This window comes from Melozone crissalis, unplaced genomic scaffold, assembly GCF_028551555.1.
Source record: "Melozone crissalis strain CALT ecotype California unplaced genomic scaffold, PUWL_Pcris_2 ptg000016l_1, whole genome shotgun sequence".
Taxonomy (NCBI): domain Eukaryota; kingdom Metazoa; phylum Chordata; class Aves; order Passeriformes; family Passerellidae; genus Melozone; species Melozone crissalis.
The window spans coordinates 22,128,782-22,148,090 of NW_026535794.1; the positions used below are offsets into that span (position 1 = coordinate 22,128,782).

Genomic DNA, 19,309 nt, shown 5'->3' on the forward strand with positions numbered 1-19,309 from the left:
TGGTTCTGTGTGAGTAAATATCTGGGTGTTGGTATGACAGACCATATGTATAAATCTCAGGGAATGAGAAATTCTATGACGGAAGTGCAGACGATTGATTAATCAAGACAGTTTTAAACTTAAAAACAAAACTTTACTGCATAAATACTCACTAACAAAATACATTTTTACTGTTTAGTAGCATTTAGAGGCAAATGCCAACACGTTCGAATCAGTTCGAAGCAGTTATTCCCTTAACAGCCATCCTATATTTGTAAATAATATACAATATCCCAGAGCCCATGGCAGGAATTCAGGACTGATGGTTACAGTCCTTGAGAGTCTCAGTCATGGCAGTGCTCAGGTTCAAGAGCTCTTCAACCAAGGATGTCAACACTGAAAAGGAAGTTTTCCTTCCCCCTCCTCCAAGTCCAAATCCAGGATTTTCACCTTGTATAAAATATTGCAGTGTTTAGAGAGCTCTTAGTCCTTGACCTCTGACTCCGAGGACTTTGAGAGTCTTGCAGAGAGTACTTTCCCAGGCTGCAGCAGATGCCTTGTCTCATCCATCAGTTATGGCCTTGGGTTTTTTCCTTATCTGTTGTTTAATTTCTGTTACATTTCAAGCAGTCTTTTTCCATCTCTTAAGGTTGCAACTCTTCAGTGATCAGCAACTAACCATCAGTAAGGTACTTACAGTTCTGGGACCTTTGTTTTCAGCCTGTGCCCATATTTTCAAGGCCTTTACTAAAACTCCACATCATAACAGGAGACACCTGGCACCAAGCTTCAGCTGACCTGCAAATTCTCATAACATGGTAACAAGCCTAATAGGCCAGGACTGACTGTCTTACACAGGCACAGCGAGGATAAGGCTTGAGGTTTATTTCTGACAAGGGCAAAACTGTTTTTAATGAGCATGAAAATATTTCCAAGTTGCTCACACCTAATTAGTGTGATTTTTGAAAGAGTCCAAAGCAAGCTAATAATAATTACATTTGGCTTAGCATGCTTCTACTTTCATGAGTGCCATGGGCATCTGCTTTTGCCACATAAAAAAGTAGTTTGAATAACGAAAACTAGAGAAAATGGTACACATTTACTTAGTATTTCTTGGGTTTGTATAGCGTATGAAAGGAATGAAGAAAACCAAAAGTATCAGGACTGAATGTTGATATTGAAATAATTACAATGACAAAAGTAGCCACAGTGACAATTGAGAGATAAATACTGCCTTGAGTTGAGACGTTGCATTACCCACTTTGAACATTGACCAGGGAGTAGTAGGCACCTTTTTCAGCCAGCAGCTGCTGGTGGGTGCCCTGCTCGACGACCCTGCCGTTCTGGATGACGGCGATGGTGTCGGCGTTCTGGATGGTGGAGAGGCGGTGCGCGATCACGATGCACGTGCGACCTTCCCGAGCTTTATCCAGCGCCTCCTGGACAATCTGCACAGGGAACAAACCAGGAGCTGAGCTCTTCTGACAGCTGCCGGGACATACACCTCCACTGCCATCTGTAAGCTTGAATATGGCAGTGAAGGAAAGGGAATATATGTTGCCCAAGCTTCTTGATTTAGCTTGGCAGAGTCCAGACTGTTAGAGTGGATAATGCTGTGATAGTTAAGAGAATTAGAAGGAACCAGGCTCATTACTGGGATGCATGGCGGGAGAAAAAAAGAAAATGGTTTTAAATTGTAGGAGATCTTCTGACTGGATATAAAAAGGATTCACTGCAAGGATAATTAAGCACTGGAACAGGGACAAAAACATCTCTACTGAATCTCCTTGAGATTTTCAAGTACCCTACCAGACACAGCATAAAGTCATCTAAATTTGAGTTCAGTATTGGCCTTTGTGTGAAGAAGAGGTTTAATTGGGGACCTCCACAGCTTCCTTTCATGACTGATTAATTATATATGGAAGTCTATATTCTTAGGCCAGCTGCTATCATACTAGTTCTCATGATTTCACAGGGAGTCTCATGAATCACATTTTCTTAAAGCTATTACTGGCAGAAGATATTAAAAACAATCTCTGCTTTCTTTTATTTATTCCTTATGCTTATTAATGCAGAATAAAGTAAGAGGTTAAATTTAAATACCTAACTGGCATGTAACCAAGAAAACAATAAATCATGGAATTATTTAATGGCATTTTCCCCTTAAATTTCATTTTTCATGTCTACAATTGATCAAAATTTAGTAGAAATCTTAACTTTCCAGATTATAATATATTATATAATATTTGCCTCTTTAATAGTAAGTATTTTTGTAGACTCTGTTCATTTTCTTCAGCTGGATTGTACTTCTGTAGTATCAAGATTACAGTTTTGGCCTTAAAAAAAAAGTAAATGCTTTAGCACTTTTTACCTAAAATTTTCATTTTAGCCGTGAACATGTAGCAAGGACCAGAGAGCAATGGGCGAAGGAAGAAAACTTAAGAAAGCCACATATCACATTTTCACAGAAAAAAAAAACCCCAATGTTCTCTGGCACCATCCTCAATTTTTTTGGCTTCTGTAGTTTGTGTGTCAATTTTGATAGCACTTTTTCAGCTCAAGCCTGAAGACTTCTAGGCTAAGGAATGCATTTTTCATAGCAACTTCAATCTGCCTACTGTCATACAGATGTAAAAAATACTCCTTTTTTTCCCCCAAGGAGGGGTAAGACATTTATATTTGCCTATTATTTGCCTAAATATGTAATTTGCACAAGACGCCATATTTCCAGCTTTTGGTTTTAAACTGTGGGAGTAAAAACAGTAATCATAATCCAAAAAAAAAAGTTTAGATTCCAGATCCCTGGCTGGGACTTAAGTTACCTTTTCACTTTCTGTGTCCAAGGCAGAAGTAGCTTCATCCAGAAGCAGAATCTGGGGCCTGCGCACGAGAGCCCGGGCAATAGCGATCCTCTGCTTCTGGCCACCAGAAAGCTGCGTCCCCTTGTCCCCTACACGGGTATTGTATTTCTGGAAAAAACAGATTAAGTTCAGGCTGTGAGTGAAAATCAGTTTGGAGGTATATTGGAGCACACCAACTCTGACACCAGCCTCCCATAATCTGAATATTCCACACCAGTAGCTTTGAAATTTTAGACCAGAATTTCTATCTGTCACGGATCTATTGATCTTTTACTGGTAGACTTTATAATATCAAGTGTTTAATGAATTCAAAGCAACAAGCCACTCTGAGGTTGGAACGACAATGTTATTCTCAATCAGACAACACAACACCAAAGGTCAGTGAAAGTCTGTGACAATACCGGGGTTCAAACTCTGAAAAATCATTCAAAGTGAGATGAGTATTCAGGGGAAATGTGATTAAATTTTTAGCCTGAATACTTGTAATTACATCTTCCTGCTCACTGCATAAGGACAAGATTTTGTGCATGGCAGACCTTTCATCTGACCCAAGATACTCAGTCTTATAGTATTATGTGCTTGTCTCATGCATATAGGTGAAAAATTCTTAGTAATTTTCAGACCACAAGAATACTTGAAATTCAAATTCTGGCCAGGTATAACTGGAAGAAAGTGTAAACTCATCAGTCTAGCAGAATCTTTTACATATGCTTGAGAATGACAGGAGCTTAAAAAAAATGTTCAACTTTAAAACCCCCACCCCTTAGTAGCAGCTCTCAGTTAGTTATAACTGTGTGTCTTCTTCCCTGAGATCTTAAAAGTTCCACTCTCCACCTGACAATGGAATTTCCCAGAGTGAAAATAAATATGCTAAACAGAACTAAGTAAGGAAAATATTTTAAAAAATGTTTCAGATTTATTTTCATCTCAGAGAATTATTGTACCCCAGCTAATTATGACCAGACAGTTTTCCCCTGCCACTTAAGTTCACATCCAGTTATGAGAAGGAAAGAAAGGGAATAACTTACATCTGGCAGTGAGTCAATGAAGGAATGGATATTGGCTTGTTTTGCTGCACTGACAATTTCCTCGAAGGACACCTGCCGGCTGTTGTCTCCGTAGGCGATGTTTTCAGCAATAGTGAAGTCAAACAGGATTGGCTCTTGTGAGACAATACCAATCTGAGCCCTCAGCCACTGGATATTCAGAGCCTTTGCAGTTTTGCCATCAAAAAACTGGGAAAGCAAACATTTTAAATTTTAGTCACACGGCTATATATAAATTTGAGACTTACTGTAAATTCACACACAGCAGTTGTGCAATTGCAGCTCTTTCCTTAGCTCTTTCTTACCAATTGCAAGCCCACATAATCCCTTCCCCTCCTTCTTGTCTATGTTCCAAAATTTTCTAATTAATAGAAGTGAATGCTGCCTCAGTCCTTTTCTTGACTTCAATATTTAATTAGGATTTTGAAGACAGTGGAAGATAGGATACGCTGAAGCAACTTCAAAGAACTTTGGGTAAAGTTCTTTCAATTGTTTCTTCAGCAGGAAAATTTTCCTCTATTTTGCATCTATAAAGAAGAAATTTACTTCCTTAAGATGTCATTTGCAGCCAGTTTTCTTTATTGGCAACTCTCTCATACTTCTGCTAAATATGCCTGCTGAATTGCTATCATTTTTTATTAAATAAATATAGAATTTTAATTTTTTTATGAATCAGCTTCATAATTACACAGTCACCTTGGACACAAGTAAACCAGGACATTAAAAGGGCTGTTAAATCTCCACTAGAGTGACCCAGTGCAGCACTAGGCTCTGTGCTGGGTAACATGATCAGCTGGGTGGTAGCATGGCTGTTGGAGGAGATTATTCTATGAACGCCACAGTTGGTGCTAGAACAGTCAATTTTCAGCAATATATCTTTTTCTTCAATGGAAAAGGTGTTATAATAAACCTGACTCAAAATGAGGGAACTTTTGTGAACAGCTGTTCTGACAGTTTCTGCTTTAAGCTAAACCCCTTTCACTCAGTTCACAGTGCAACTCAGCTTGAGAATTAGTCCAACACTTTTGTGGTTTCTATGGCAAAGGTCTGTGCTTTACCTTTCAGTAAACTGTTGTTGGTTATTCATGGATGCAAGGTCAGAAACACTGGGAACAAAGTTGCATTTTGTTAAACACACTTTTGAGGCACCTATGCTGCCTCTTTCTACACATCGCTTTGCTACATGGAACCTTTTTGGGCACTTTTAACCTCAAAAAATCTTCTCCATTGTATCTAGGCTTCATTTAATTATAGTTTTATGCTTTGTGAGTATCTCTGCAGAGACAAGTTCTAAAATTCTTCTAAACCCTCTGAGCACATTTATACCAAAGAGCAACAGTAATTAACAGTACCACTATGTGAAAAAAAATTGTAAAGTTGCTAAATTAATAGTATAGGAAACCCTACATTTTAAACCAATATTACTGAAAGTATTTACAACCTATCACTTAATAAGCAGGCATACTCTTAAAGATGTTCCTGACAAGGAAAAAAATAATGAAAAAAATACTTTTGTCAATGTTCACCTTTTTTTTGAAAGAACATAGATGGAAAATTCCATTACTAGATCATACAGAAGTAGATATATATATTTATTAGTTTTTAAACTGTTCTTATTATAAAAACCTCAAAAAATTTGTCCTGAATTTAAAGCCATAATGAGACTGTGGATCAGTAATTGTGATGTGGGAAACTGGGACTTACATACATCTAGTTTAATTAAGGAGACCCAATGAGTCACTTAAAAATACTTAAAAATAAAACTAGAAATACCTATTGTACTTATAAAATCACAGAAAACCAATGAAGAACACCCTCACTTAACCTGTTGACATGTTCTTGGAAAAAAACCTTACCATTTCTCCATCGAGTGGGTCATAAAATCTCTCCAGCAGCTGAACAACAGTGCTCTTTCCACAGCCACTGCTGCCAACAAGAGCCAGAGTTTGTCCCTTTTCTACTTTTAGATTCAACCCTTGAAGGATTTTGACCTCTGGTCGGTTTGGGTAGTTAAATGCCACATCTTTGATTGTTATGTTTCCCTCAAATGTTTCCTATAATGAAAATATTATCACTGTTACATCTTTAAGACAATTTCACAGATGATTAGAATTGCAGAAGTATCCCCACCCTCCAGAAGTCAATAGAGATTTTCAAAACAAATACCCTTTTGACTCTATGTGCAAAAGCTGGACTGAAAATAGGGAACTTGGTCCATGCTTTGTTCAGATAGAGTCGAAGATGCATTGCGATAAGGATGTAATCAGAAGGAGAGGAAGAATCAGTTTGAAGAGAGTGAGGAGAGGGCTGTCCATATCACCAGTAAATAGTATCACCCAGAACTCATGGCTTACTCACAAGCTTGTCTCCTTCTTCACTGTAACTGTCTATTGAGGGCACTCTTTCAAACAGCTGAAACAAGTGGGCTGCTGATATCTTGGCTTTGGCGTAGTCTGGAGCAAAAGAACTGGTTTGTCCTAGTGCCATTGCACCAAATACAACAGCTGAAAACACTCTATAAAGAAAGCAGGGAAAAAATATCATGAAGAAAAGAACAGTGGAAATGTGGCTGCAGTCAACTTTTACTCAGAGAAAAAAAGAGGGCTAAATTTAGAAAGAATGAAGTAGTAATCAACTATTATTGCTTTAATTATTAATTTAGCTCCAGAAATTTCTTTTTATTACATATTAGCAGTAACTTCTTTAGTTTCTTTTATTCTAGTTAGTATATTAAGTCTCAGCTGGGGCTGTGAAGAAAGGGATCAATGGATGGCATCATTGTTACTCTAATGCTGTTCCATCCTCACTGTGGTTTCCTCTCTAGGGTTTAACAACCTTTGGGAGTTAGTGATCACTTTTTAAGGCATCAATAAAGATAAGAAATCAAGCTTGTAACAAGGTGACAATAAAGATTTAATTTTCTACCACATCTCTGCTGGAAAAAATTGCAGGATTTACAATACTGATAAAGGTTGAAAACTATGCTTTTATTGGTTTTTGATGACTTTTATGTCATTTTATGGAATTTTATGTAATTTATAGGTTACATTATAATAGTTTAAAAACCTGTTGTCTTCAGCTATTACTTACTGCCACACACCATAGAAAATAAATCATCACCAAGAACAGCTATTTGGCACATGAAACCTCTTAGCCTGTTTTAAGGCAAAGTAAAAAAGATTCATTTTTATTAACTTTGTCCTTTTTCTTCAGAGCTACATGAAGTGATCTGTTTTATTCTCTGTTTGAACCATATAGAAGGGCTCACGCAGTTTTTGCTAAAACCCTCCCTTTCAAATCTATCCAAAAATTCACTCAGCTGGCTAGAGATGTTCAGCTAGTAGATGGAATGCAGACACTTTCTAACATCTTCTGGTCAAAATGAGCTGTGTTAACTATCTTTCATTAGGTTGGCAACAAAAAATCAGTACGGTTGACTTTCTTGGGTATTCGGGTCACTGATACACACATGATAGACTGGTAGAATCTCAGTCTACCATACTTGTTTCCATAGCCCATGTATTGAACTGTTGCTCTTAAATAATTTCTCTGAACAGACAGAAAAGGGATTGTAAGAAAGATACTTACAAAAATACACTTTTAAACTCCATGAGATCATTTACCACTAGGTAGGCACCAAACCGGAAACAGCCAGCATAGGTAAAGAACATCATTGCTTGTGAAAGGGCAAAACAAAAGCCAAATATATGTGCTTTCTTCACAGAATTTCTGTACAGAAAGAATGCATGTTTTCATCAAAGTGTGCAGTCATACTGACATCCTAGTACACAAAAAACAATTAAACAATTGACTTCAATTGATACTGTTATGAATGTAAAGTTTACATACACTGAAACATTAACTAAAAACACTTCTCTCTTGCAGGGCAATAAGTTCTTATTTATACTAGAACAACAGAAAGATGAAAGTCTTGGAGCTATCCCATCAATGCCAATCCTGGGAATGGTTAGAAATTGTTCTGCAAATCATGAGATATGAACTCAAAAGCCAGCAGCCTGGGAAAAAAAGCTAAGTAATATCTTTTATGTCCTGCACTCTGCTCTAACCACTCATTTATTATGGTAGATGTGTTAGTGGCACCCTGCTTCTTTCCCATTATATCTGTGTACATATACTTTCATTTTCTTTACTTTTCTCGTAGATGTCTGAAAAGGAAACAGCCCAGTCTGGAACAAATAAATTAATTCGTAGGATCTATTTTGTTTTTTACTTTAAGACTTTTAAATTTTGATTTAGTCCAAACAGACTTACATTAATTTCTTTTCAGCCCCAACCAGCAAGTAATTATTCAAATGTTTTCAATCTTACTAACACTTTAAAAAGTGGCCTAATGTAATATTCAATTTACATTAAAATAGTTTTAATTAAGTATCCAACAAATCAGGTGGAAATTTAGATTAGACCACTTTGAAAGGTCACTTAAAACCAACATTTTTCCAAACCAAGTAACATTTTAATAGAAGATACCAATATTATAACAGAAAATTAATTAAATTTTTTTTTTAATGTTGACTGGTGGTGGTTACATTTGTCAATACAAATATGCAAAGTATTGACATTGATTTGAGATAATTAAATTATACATCAAATCATACACAATATAAAAAAAATCTATTATTGTGGAAGTAAATGTTTGCAATTTATTACCGATGTTTTTTAGCTTAGTTATTTTATTCTACCTGTATGGCACAATCAGATGTTCTCCATACATCAACTCAAATTTTCTTTCTCGGGTCAAGCTAACAACAGTTCTAATATTTTCTATTGCTTCTGTGGCAATCTGCAATAGAAAAACAAATGGTTTTTGTAATCAAAAATTAAGTATGCTGCAATTCCTTATTCTAAATTAACAGAAGATTCTGCTGGAATACAATTTTATATTTTATACTGGTTCTTAAAATCATAGACTGTTGATATAAAAATTAGCATTTTATATTTTTCTTTTTAGGAATGAGATTTTCTTACAATGCTCAGAATTTTCTGATAAGACCTCTTTAATGTCCTACAAAAAAATGGTGAAAAACCATTAGACAGCAATAACAAATATAGAGAAGATACTCAACATGAAAAACGGCATATTGGCATTCAACTTCCAGTCTGCAGAGTTTGGGCTACAATCAAAATGCCCAGGTTATTTAGGTGCCTTAGAGCTTGAAGTCTCAGCAGTAAATATTTGCCCTGATACCTTCTTTTAGCTTGCAGATTCTTTAGACTTGAGTCATTTGTATACACAAATGTTCCAGGGGAGATTCAGATTAGACATTAAAAAAAAAAATCACTGTTAGGTTGGTCAGGCATTCAAATAGATTTCCCAGGCAGGTGGTGGAGTCACTGTCTCTGCAAGTGCTCAAGAGATGGAGGTGGCACTTGGGGATTTGCTTTAGGGGTCACTATGGTGGTGCTGCCTTGATGGTTGGACTTGATGACCTTTAAGGTCCCTTGCAAACTTGATGATTCTCCAAAAGACTCTCAAGTCTTCAATGCATTTTGCTATCGTATATACATTTAATGTAATTTTAGTTATGTAATTATCGTATTATACATTTAATGTAATTTTAATTTTAGTTTAATTAAGACCATAAAGTAAGGTTTTTTAGTAACCTAAGCTCAGCAACTCCTTGCAGAAAGTGAATTTTGCAGGGGGAACACTATTTTTACCAAAAAAACTACAATATTTTTTAAAAAATGAGAATTAAATAAAATGCCTGTAGTCCAGTGCTTGCTTAGGTGGCCTTGAGAAGGGAAAGTAATATTACTATTAAAACATTTTTTTTAAGTTTTGAAAAAAAAATCAGAAATATTTGTAACACCTGTGCTAATTCTTCACAATATGCTGCATTAAGAAAGATTTTAGTGTTTATTCCAAGAATTGTCAACTATTTTCTATCACATCTTACAGCAAAACAAAATAAATTCTCATCCCTCAGAGAGAAGCAGAAGAAATGTATGCAGTTGAAAGGAAAGGAATGGAATGGAATTGCTTGACCTTAGATAACTGATTTTCTTTTCAGCAACCTTTCAAAAGAGTAGGACATAAGAGATTTTAGAAAAACTTTACCTTGAAGAAAGCAGCATCTGGAAAGTGATCTGGAAAGTGATGAAATAATTGTTCTGTCCCAAAAGGATTTTTGGAATGAAGTGACATTAAATGCCTTCCTTTAATTTGTTAAACAAGAGTCTAGCCTTCTTGCTTTTCTGTTCTCATCTTTCTCTTCCACTCAAGAAACAAAGGAATGGCAAACAGGAACCAGTGGATATATACATACTATCACTGCAAACATTAATAAGATGAAGAAGGAAAGAGAAAAAAAAAAAGCAGTGTAATAAACATAAGATAGATGGCATGCCAATAGAGGATGACAGGAAAAAAAAAAATGCCAAAATGAGAGTGGTTGCAAAATAAGGAAAACAAAGATGTCTAGAAAAGGAATGAGAAGAGAATATGCCTGAATTGTCTTTAGCACATTCCAACATTTGACTACAAAAATATTAATTGGTTAATACCATAAGTCTTCAATTGTTATTGAAGAGGTGTGATGCTCTGTAGGTCTGCTAGTGTACCTGGCTGTGTACCTGGCTGTCTTTGGAGCTTGCCTATTGTGAAATGTTCTGGGCTCAGAAGTCATCCATCCATTAACAATGCTTTGGTAAATATGACTGCATACATTATACAGAAACAGATTCATTTCTCCTGACCCACCTTTCCTGCAGCTTCCAGCTCTCGTTTATCTTTCTTTGCGTGCCCAGCCAACATCTTCATTTCAATCATTCCTGCCACTGCAATGATGGGCACAACAGCTAAAAGCAGCAGGGTCAGCTGCCAGCCATAAACCAAAGATATAACAATTCCAGTCCCCAGGTTGGCTATGTTTTGTGCAATTAATGCGAGTCTGACACCAGTTGCCTGGGCAAAGAAAAAAAGGCATTTCTTACCAACATAACTGCATTTTAAATAAGAAAAGCATATTCACCCATAAAATTCCTGATTCTCAAAGCACTGCTTAGAAAGTCTTAACTCAGTTTTTCTATTTTTCAAAATGGCAGGTTTTTAAATGCTTTTGTAAAAAGTATCTAGATCATATTTATATCTTCTTTCCCCATATTCTGATTACTTCAATTTACTCTGCAATTTCTAAATTCTGCTCTTGAAATGGAACAAGCTTTACCCTCATCACATACTCACATTTACATCTAAACATTAAAATCTGTCAAATTTTTTAGATCACAGAGCTAGCTTTACAAGTCATCACACAGAGTCCAATAAGAAAGAAAATGAAATATTTAACTTTTCCTATTGAAATAAGCCCAAAGATACTTCAGAATCCTTCAGTTTAGAAAAAACCCCAAGCATATAACTTCATGTAGCAGTAAAAACTTACTTAAGCATACACAAATGATTACATTCAGTGTACTTTAGCTTGATATTACATAACCCTGAAAGCACAGAATTTACTTATAAAGAATCACCATCAGGTAACTGAGAAATGAAAGTCAATTCCTGGAAGTTCATTTTTTTTTTTTAATAAGAAATCTGTGCAACCAAAAAAATAGCAGGAGATTGTAAACTGAATAAATTTATTTGCATGTTTTTAAGTGAATAAGACCTCTTTAAAAAGACTTTTTAGGTAGGAGATTCCCAATAGATTAATTTAATAATAAAGATCACAATGCAGCAAAATAGTTTATTTTTTAGAAAAATTTATTTGGAAATTAGTCTGTAAATATATATTACCATAATTTTCATAAAGTGCATCAGTGCATTCTCTACCAGCTATTGGTATATATATAATTATTATATATATACCAATAGCTGGTATAATAGTATATTTTATATATAAAATAAATAATATAAAAATTATTTTATAGTATATTTTAGTTTTCAAGATCAAGACTGGTATCCAGCTAGTCAAAACCAAGCTGCAACTTCATTACATGCTAAACCAAACAAGAAAACTTCTAACACAAAATTTGACTTACTCCTTTCACTTGAGAGGCATCATTAGCAAGTCTTGTAGTTAATGCTCCAGTGCTATTTTTAGGATTATCAAACCAGGCCATATCCTACAATAAGAAAAATTATTTTTAAGACCAGACTTTGGACATTTCAAATAAACTGCTAAGTAAATCTGGTAAGTGGCAGTGCCTCAGTTCTACATATTTAAATAAGTTTAATTCCATCACTGCACATTGAATATATTTAGAAAGAAGTGAAATCTTGTGAATCATTGATGTATTCATTGTCACTGCTGAGAAGGAATGGGAGCAGCTGAGAGATTCCAAAAGTAAAATTTACCCTCCCTCACTGCTGCTCCTTCACTGAATCTGCTTGGAGGAGAGGACTCTTTGGTCACACTCCCTCATGGGTGCAAAGCTGTTTGTGGAGGGGTTAAATGTAAAGCATTCTCAGGTTACAAACTAAATATCCCTTGCTTTGTTTCTTCCCATATTGAAGAGGCTTATTTTTAAGCTATGAGACACCAACAAACCAACAACAACAACAAAACCAAAACAAACCCAAACCCAACCAAAGGAAAAATCAACTTGTTCTATCTATCTGATCAAAGTTAATTGTTTGGATGGGGTACACAGTTTATGATTTATTCACCAGATATCTGATTTAAACTGTTAGGTGTAGTATGCATTGAATGGAGTCCTGGTAATGCATTACAGGCCTTTGTGACCTCAAGACTCAATTGTAAGATTGCCTTTTCATTAGATTTTTAGTATGGCTGATCTATAAATCATGATTTTTCAGACTACAACAGTTTTCTGTCACATTGAAAATAGCCATGTTCACATGAATCAAATTCTGTGTCTACATGTAGCTTTATGTGCAAGACTTAAAATTCCATAACTATCATATTTTGTATTTCAAAATCTAAAATACTGATCTTGAAATCATGCACACTTAAGCCAATTTAGAATTAACAACATTACATTCTATTTATATTTTAACTCTCTGAAAGTGGCTTCACTTTTCAATACACAATCTTATTGTTGCATTAACAAGCAACAACTAGAGATTTGGGGGCTTGTATGGAGATATCAAATAAATATATAAAACCACATATCTGTACATATCACAATTCAAATCAGACCTTTGAAGTAAGATTTACAGTGTAAGTTGTGTTGCATTTCTTTAGGGGAGAGAGGCCCCAAAGAAAGCAAAGCAGGCAAATGAACAGGTAATGGGAAACTGCTGGTGCACATCAGCCTGTCAGGCCCTTGTAACTTGGCTGTAAAACTAAGTCTGTGCAAGGAGCACGTAAAAAGCTCTTGTACTGATTTAAGACTCTCCCTCTAAGGACACTTTGCATAACACATGTAATTAATCAAATTGGTTTCTAGTCTGATTTAAACAATCTTCTCTGTATGATACTGTGATGTAGAATCCAGTTATTTTATACCAATACCATCAATTCTTTTTAAAACCCTGGAAATTAAAATATTTATTATCTTTACCTGTCTAAGCATTGCTTTAAATGCCATGAATCGAAGTCTCATTGTAAGAATTTCTCCAGCTTTGCCAAATGCAAAACCCTGTTTGAGAGAAAGTACAATTCTTAGTATAGTATTACACTGTTTGTGTTTATTCAATACTTATTTTAGACAAATTGCCTCTATAATGTCAAAATAAAAAATATGGCTGTCCTGTTTGCAGAAAGCAAATGTAAAACCAGGTTTAATATACATAAATTCTAGTAGGTTCACAGTACTTATATTCAAATACTGTTAATGAAAAAAAAATATAGGGAGCATAGCAATATTTCCCAGCACTGCTTCACCAGCATGCTTTAAGGAGAAGGTTACCAATCAACCCTTTGACTTCATTTTTCTGAGTCAATGTAAGTCAGATTTTAACAAGTAACATTTAGGTAATTCATTTAGATTAAAGGCTTTTTAAGGCAACCTGGGTTCAGTCAAAAGCAAGTCAAATTTAAAAACATTACCTAAACATTTCTAAACTGAGCAAACCTATCACAGCCCTGTACTACTCAGCCTTCCATACTCAAGGCCCTTTTTGCTTGTCCAATGAGACAATTCCACAAACAAACCAGGTTTCTGCAAGAGGCTGTTTATGCTGCTGTCCCAAGCATGGTATTATTTCACTCTGTGGGCTCACTTAACAGATAAAATACCAATATACTCCTAAATTATAAAATGGACTATATATGAAAATATTTACTATGATTACAACCTTTTTTTCTTTTTAAGTGGCACTGTTGTATCAGGTTCAACCCTTAGTATTTCAGCAGGAGAAAGTGAGTATCAGTGTGATGTTACCTGACAAACTGGGCCTGGGAGTCTCCCACAGGAGAAATGTAGGATGTTCCCTTGGACAAGGGTTAGGGAAGTAACAAATTGGAGAACAGAGGCAGGAGATGGATAGATTTTCAATTACTAACAGATTCAAATAGGAGGGCTTGAGGTGAGAGGAGGGTGGTGGAATGTGAGGACTGGAGAGGTTGCCTGTTAGCTGACAATGGAAAATGAGTGAGAAAATCCAGAGTTTCGTGCTGAGAAGTGTCTGACTGATGAACAAGATGGGAATGTCTAAAGTTAAGAGGTCTGAATAGATTCAAAACACTCTTAAACTCAAGCAGCTCTAGGTCAAAAAAGTTTCAGCACAAGACATATCTAGAACCATAAATGTAGGTTCTGGTTTGAGTTGGAGACATTTTATGAAGATGCAAATTTTTAGTATATTTCAGATTTGTAAAACATGATGAACAATTAAAATAAGGTTAAAATATTAAAACATACCTGAAAAAAGAAAGTAAAAAAGGAAATGATTCCAAGTACTAAAAACAGCAGTGAATATAAGTTGCTCTGTTTTCTTAAGACTTCCTTGTCAGTCTCTGTAAAAATCTATAATATAAAATTTGCAAGAAAGTTTTATAAAATTAGCTAACAATTTAAAATACTCTCATCTTTCTCAGTAACTTTTTTTGGTAGTCAATTGCATTCATATGAAATTTGATCATATATTACATAATATTTAATGTATAACAAGCATATGTCAGGTTGTAGCAAGATTTTTAGCATTTTGTGTCATAAAATTTTTCAGATTTTTGCAAGAATGCTTCATCCACTCTTCAGCTTTAGTGATTGTTTTAAGTTAATTTTATTTAAAATAAATATTGTGGGCTTATAATTTTTTGCTTATTTTATTCCAACTTACCCCAATAATTTCAGAAAATATGACTGCAAATGCAGGTTGTAAAGCTCCATTGATAATTGCACACAAGGTTCCAGCTACAAAGTATGGCCATTCAGTTTTGTTCAACTTCATAATTTTTAGAAATGAAGCTGGAGGTAGTTCTTCAGCCTAAAAAACGTGAATTGCATTAGGACAAACATCAATGTATTTGGCAAAATACAGAGAAAAGGAGAGATTAATAATCAATTTCCTATTTCCAGAATCTATTCAGGAGGAGCAAAACTGTATAATTTTTAATAACATGAATAAATGATTGTACTTTTTTTTTTTCTTCTAACATGAGGGAGATATGTACATGATATTTATAGCACTTTTCTTTTTATATTAGTTTATCCATGTAATTTTTGTTGCTGAATACTTTGATATTGGTCAGTGATGACTGAACTATTTATTCTGGGCATATTACAGTGAGTAATCCATGGCTTGATTAATTCAAGTAATTGTTCATGAAGCAATTAATAACAGTAAAACAGTTGCTGTAAATATGAATGTAATAATATTTGGGGAGGGGGTTGCAATTTTTGTTGTAAGTTGTTATGTTGGGCTAAATATTTTGTTTCTTATCCAAAAATGAATATTTAACCTGTATAGCTTATGTTGGTATGGTACATAAATATATGTAAGTATGTTTCTTTTAAGGGAAATTTACTTTCAATAAAAAATTCATCATCTTTGTTATATTGCCATTTTATTTCTGTTATCATTTATGGTGAAAGTAGAAAAGAAAGTAATGAATATTATCAGTCAAAGGCTATTTAGTATTTCAAATTCTTATGTCTTTTTGTACCTTTTTTCAGCAGGAGAATGAATTTAACAAACTTTGTTTAGAGGAATTAAGTTCACTAACAGCTCAGCAAAGATACTTACAGGTGAAGATTTTTCCTCATCAGGACTATAATTTTGCTCTCCTGGTTTTTTCATGCTTCTCCGAGTTGATCGTCTTCTCAATCCTCTGGTTAAGGATTCTTCAGAGTCTGGTTCAGATTCACTGCTTTTGACACTATGTAAATTCTCATAATTTTCTGATGATGGAAGTACATTCTCATAATTTTCTGATGATGGAACTTCAGCTTCTATTGACTAAAAGTGGGAAGAGCATGATGCTAAGATTAAACATGCACATATTACTTCAAACTTTCAAAATTATGAGGTAGTCAAAGTAAAAGTAACTTTGTTTCAGTTGAAAGAGATATTGGGGAACAACATATAATGCCTTAAGGAGGTATGAAAATCTGTATAATTATTAGAGCTCTATCTTCAGAGCTTTAGTCATATAAGAGTTTTGCATCTCATGAAAATTCTTATAGTAAGTAGAAGACAGGGAGTAGCCACTCTATTTTTTAATAAATTAAACAAAAATTTAAATTGAGAGTAAGCCCTTTGCAATCCCCTTGGGATCTTTTAGAATTAATTCTTGGGGAATATACAGTTTATTTATAAAGGGATAAAACATTACTGTCTTTACTGGAAAACACACTAAACAATTCTTGACTTTAAATTGAATAAGGAAGTTCAGGAGCAAACAAGTCAAAAAGACATTTTGTCTGAAAAATTAGAGCAGCCTGGAGAAGAGCTTTACCCTTTGTGGCACTTTTGCCAGTCTCTTTGAGAGAATGAATAAATGTCTACCCATCCTGAGGTTTTTGATAGCAACTGGATTCAAACTTGCCTTCAACTTGTGTTTTGTTTTTTCCATTTTTTAAATTTCTTACTGCTTTTTGCATTACTATTAAAAATATCTCTTTTTACATGCTTTCAAATTTTAATTTTCTTTTTTTATTGTTTTTCAATTTTCTTTCCATTTTATATTTCCTCATTTTCTCCATATTTGCATTTGCTCGGATACAAAGTTACTTTGAATCTAAGGTAACCAAATGCATTCTCCTATGAAGAAATATTTTAATTGGTCTGGTTAACCTCTTCAGTGTGACATACTGAGATGGCAGTTTCAGTTTCTTTAATGCACGTAGAGGTTATACAGTAAAACAAAGGCTACAATGAAAATCTGCTATAACCTAATTAACCTAATGGTCACGTGGGACATTGGGATGAAAGTATCAAAGTGTCTTGGTCTTCATTTAATAGCTAACACATATCAGAAATTTATTATAATTTGCAATCTCTTTTTTTCTATCTGTATAAGTTAAGAACACATTTTTGCTCTTGGCACAGCTGAATTATTTTTCTTTTTCTTCTATTCCAACACTTCTTTTTTTCTTTAGAAAGGAATTCAGTATGAAGGATTATAACTAAACAGCTTAAAATGCTGCATTCCTCCAGAGTCAGCTACTGTATTTTACCTTTTATCAGACTAAGAACAACCAATGGAATACCAAACTACTGTAGTTATCTGCTTTGCACTAACTGCATAAAAAGAAAACATAAAATCATCTTTTAAATTTAAATACCTAGAGGATTAAAAATGTACTATCCTGGGTTTGAACAGGTCTTGTAGCCAAACTAGTGTTCTCTCTCATTATTACTCACCTTTGAAAGCACATGAGTCTGTTATCAAAATATGCTGCAGAATTTCCCATACTTCTGCTAAAATGACTATATGTGGGCGGAAAAAAAAGGAAATGAGGCAGCAGCTAGAGATAGAAGTACCTGCATGTTAACAAGTTTGTAGTAGATTCCCTTTTTCTCAAGCAATTCAGCATGGTTGCCCAGCTCTTTGATAACTCCACCTTCAAACACAGCAATCACATCTGCATTCCGGACTGTTGACAGTCGATGAGCTACCACCACCGTGGTGCGTCCTTCCCTTGCCTGAAAACAGCAATAGTTAATGCCAGCATTTACAAGTAAATGCAAAAAATTCTTTTTTTGCATTTACAAGTAAATGCAAAAAAAGTTCCTACTCAATTCTTCATGGAGAATTGAGTAGGAACTAAAGGAAACATTAAAATGGTTCACAGAAAAATATAACTTTCAAAAAAAAAAAAATCTAAAAATTAGTTCCTTAAAATAGAAATATAATTTAAAGATTGAAATTTAATATTAGAGATAATCTTTCGCTGTGGCACATAAATACATCACATTTGATCAAAAAATATCTAAACAAAAATCTCAATATATATAGAATTTCAGAATGTTACAAACACTAAAATGTTTAAAATGCTATGATTTTTATATTTAGGCCCAGAGTTGCCCACTTAAACTATAAAATCCATGGAGAATTTATACTCAGAAACACTAGAAAATATTTTACACTCACTTTTAAAGATAACAGTGTTTTAAGCTGTAAGTCATTGCTAACTCAAGTGACTACAATAAAAACAAACGTTTCTAAAATTTCATATGAATTGTATTTCAACTAAGTACCTTTCTTTGGATATTCGTAAGCATAATACACTTAATATTCCAAACATCACAGCTTGTCATTTTAATTATGAGGCTGTTTTAAAGTGATCAAGCAAATTTTAGTTTAAATAATGAAAGCAATGATCCCAAGCAGTGGAATTCTGTCATCTTCAATGATGTCCCTCAAGTGGTCCCTCATACTGGGACCCATACTATTCATTATCTTCATGACTGATACTGGTAAATGGGATTGAGTGCATACTCAGCAAGTTCAGGGTGACATCAAGCTGAGCAGTGCAGTTTATTGACTTGAGGGAAGGGATGGCATTCAGGAGGTCTCTGACAGGCCTGAGGAGCAGGCCCAGGAGAATCTCATGAGGCTCAGCAAGGACAGGAGACTGACAACAATATGAACGGCTGTAAGACAGATAATGGACGAGGATGGTATTTATACCAAGAAAATGTTGATTTAAGCTGGATAAGGCAGAAAATATTATTCCATCTTCTAATTTGGAGTAGGATTTCTCTCTGTAATGCCTGCAAATATTCTGTACAAAGAATATTGGCCAGATTAAAGTTTACATTTTGTGTTTTTATGTGTCTCTATTTTCAACAGAAGTCCAAGAAAGAAGTAAATATTAGGCTCCTACTTACATGCTTCATTCTAAAACTCTACTGACCTTGTCCAGTGCTGCCTGCACAATTGATTCACTCTCAGTATCCAAAGCTGATGTTGCCTCATCAAGCAGAAGAATTTTAGGATTGCGAACCAAAGCTCTGGCAATTGCTATTCTTTGCTTCTGGCCTCCACTGAGCTGTGCCCCTCTGTCTCCAACCACAGTTTCAAACTTCTACAAGACAAACACATGTATTGAAAA

At 34.7% G+C, this 19,309-nt stretch overlaps 1 protein-coding gene across 1 annotated transcript in view; it reads right to left on the minus strand.

Moving 5' to 3' along the window:
* Window positions 1-220: 220 nt before the first annotated feature.
* Window positions 221-19,309, minus strand: part of ABCB1 (ATP binding cassette subfamily B member 1) — a 35,264-nt gene continuing 16,175 nt past the window's right edge. The window contains exons 13-27 of the mRNA XM_054273719.1: window positions 19,112-19,282; window positions 17,736-17,897; window positions 15,996-16,208; window positions 15,090-15,236; window positions 14,672-14,776; window positions 13,370-13,447; window positions 11,885-11,968; window positions 10,608-10,811; window positions 8,587-8,687; window positions 7,475-7,615; window positions 6,245-6,401; window positions 5,743-5,940; window positions 3,869-4,075; window positions 2,802-2,948; window positions 221-1,427 (exon numbers count right to left, since the gene is read on the minus strand). Coding sequence (XP_054129694.1) covers window positions 1,233-1,427; window positions 2,802-2,948; window positions 3,869-4,075; window positions 5,743-5,940; window positions 6,245-6,401; window positions 7,475-7,615; window positions 8,587-8,687; window positions 10,608-10,811; window positions 11,885-11,968; window positions 13,370-13,447; window positions 14,672-14,776; window positions 15,090-15,236; window positions 15,996-16,208; window positions 17,736-17,897; window positions 19,112-19,282 — 2,310 coding nt within the window. The 3' untranslated portion in view covers window positions 221-1,232. The remainder of the gene's footprint in view (window positions 1,428-2,801; window positions 2,949-3,868; window positions 4,076-5,742; window positions 5,941-6,244; window positions 6,402-7,474; window positions 7,616-8,586; window positions 8,688-10,607; window positions 10,812-11,884; window positions 11,969-13,369; window positions 13,448-14,671; window positions 14,777-15,089; window positions 15,237-15,995; window positions 16,209-17,735; window positions 17,898-19,111; window positions 19,283-19,309) is intronic.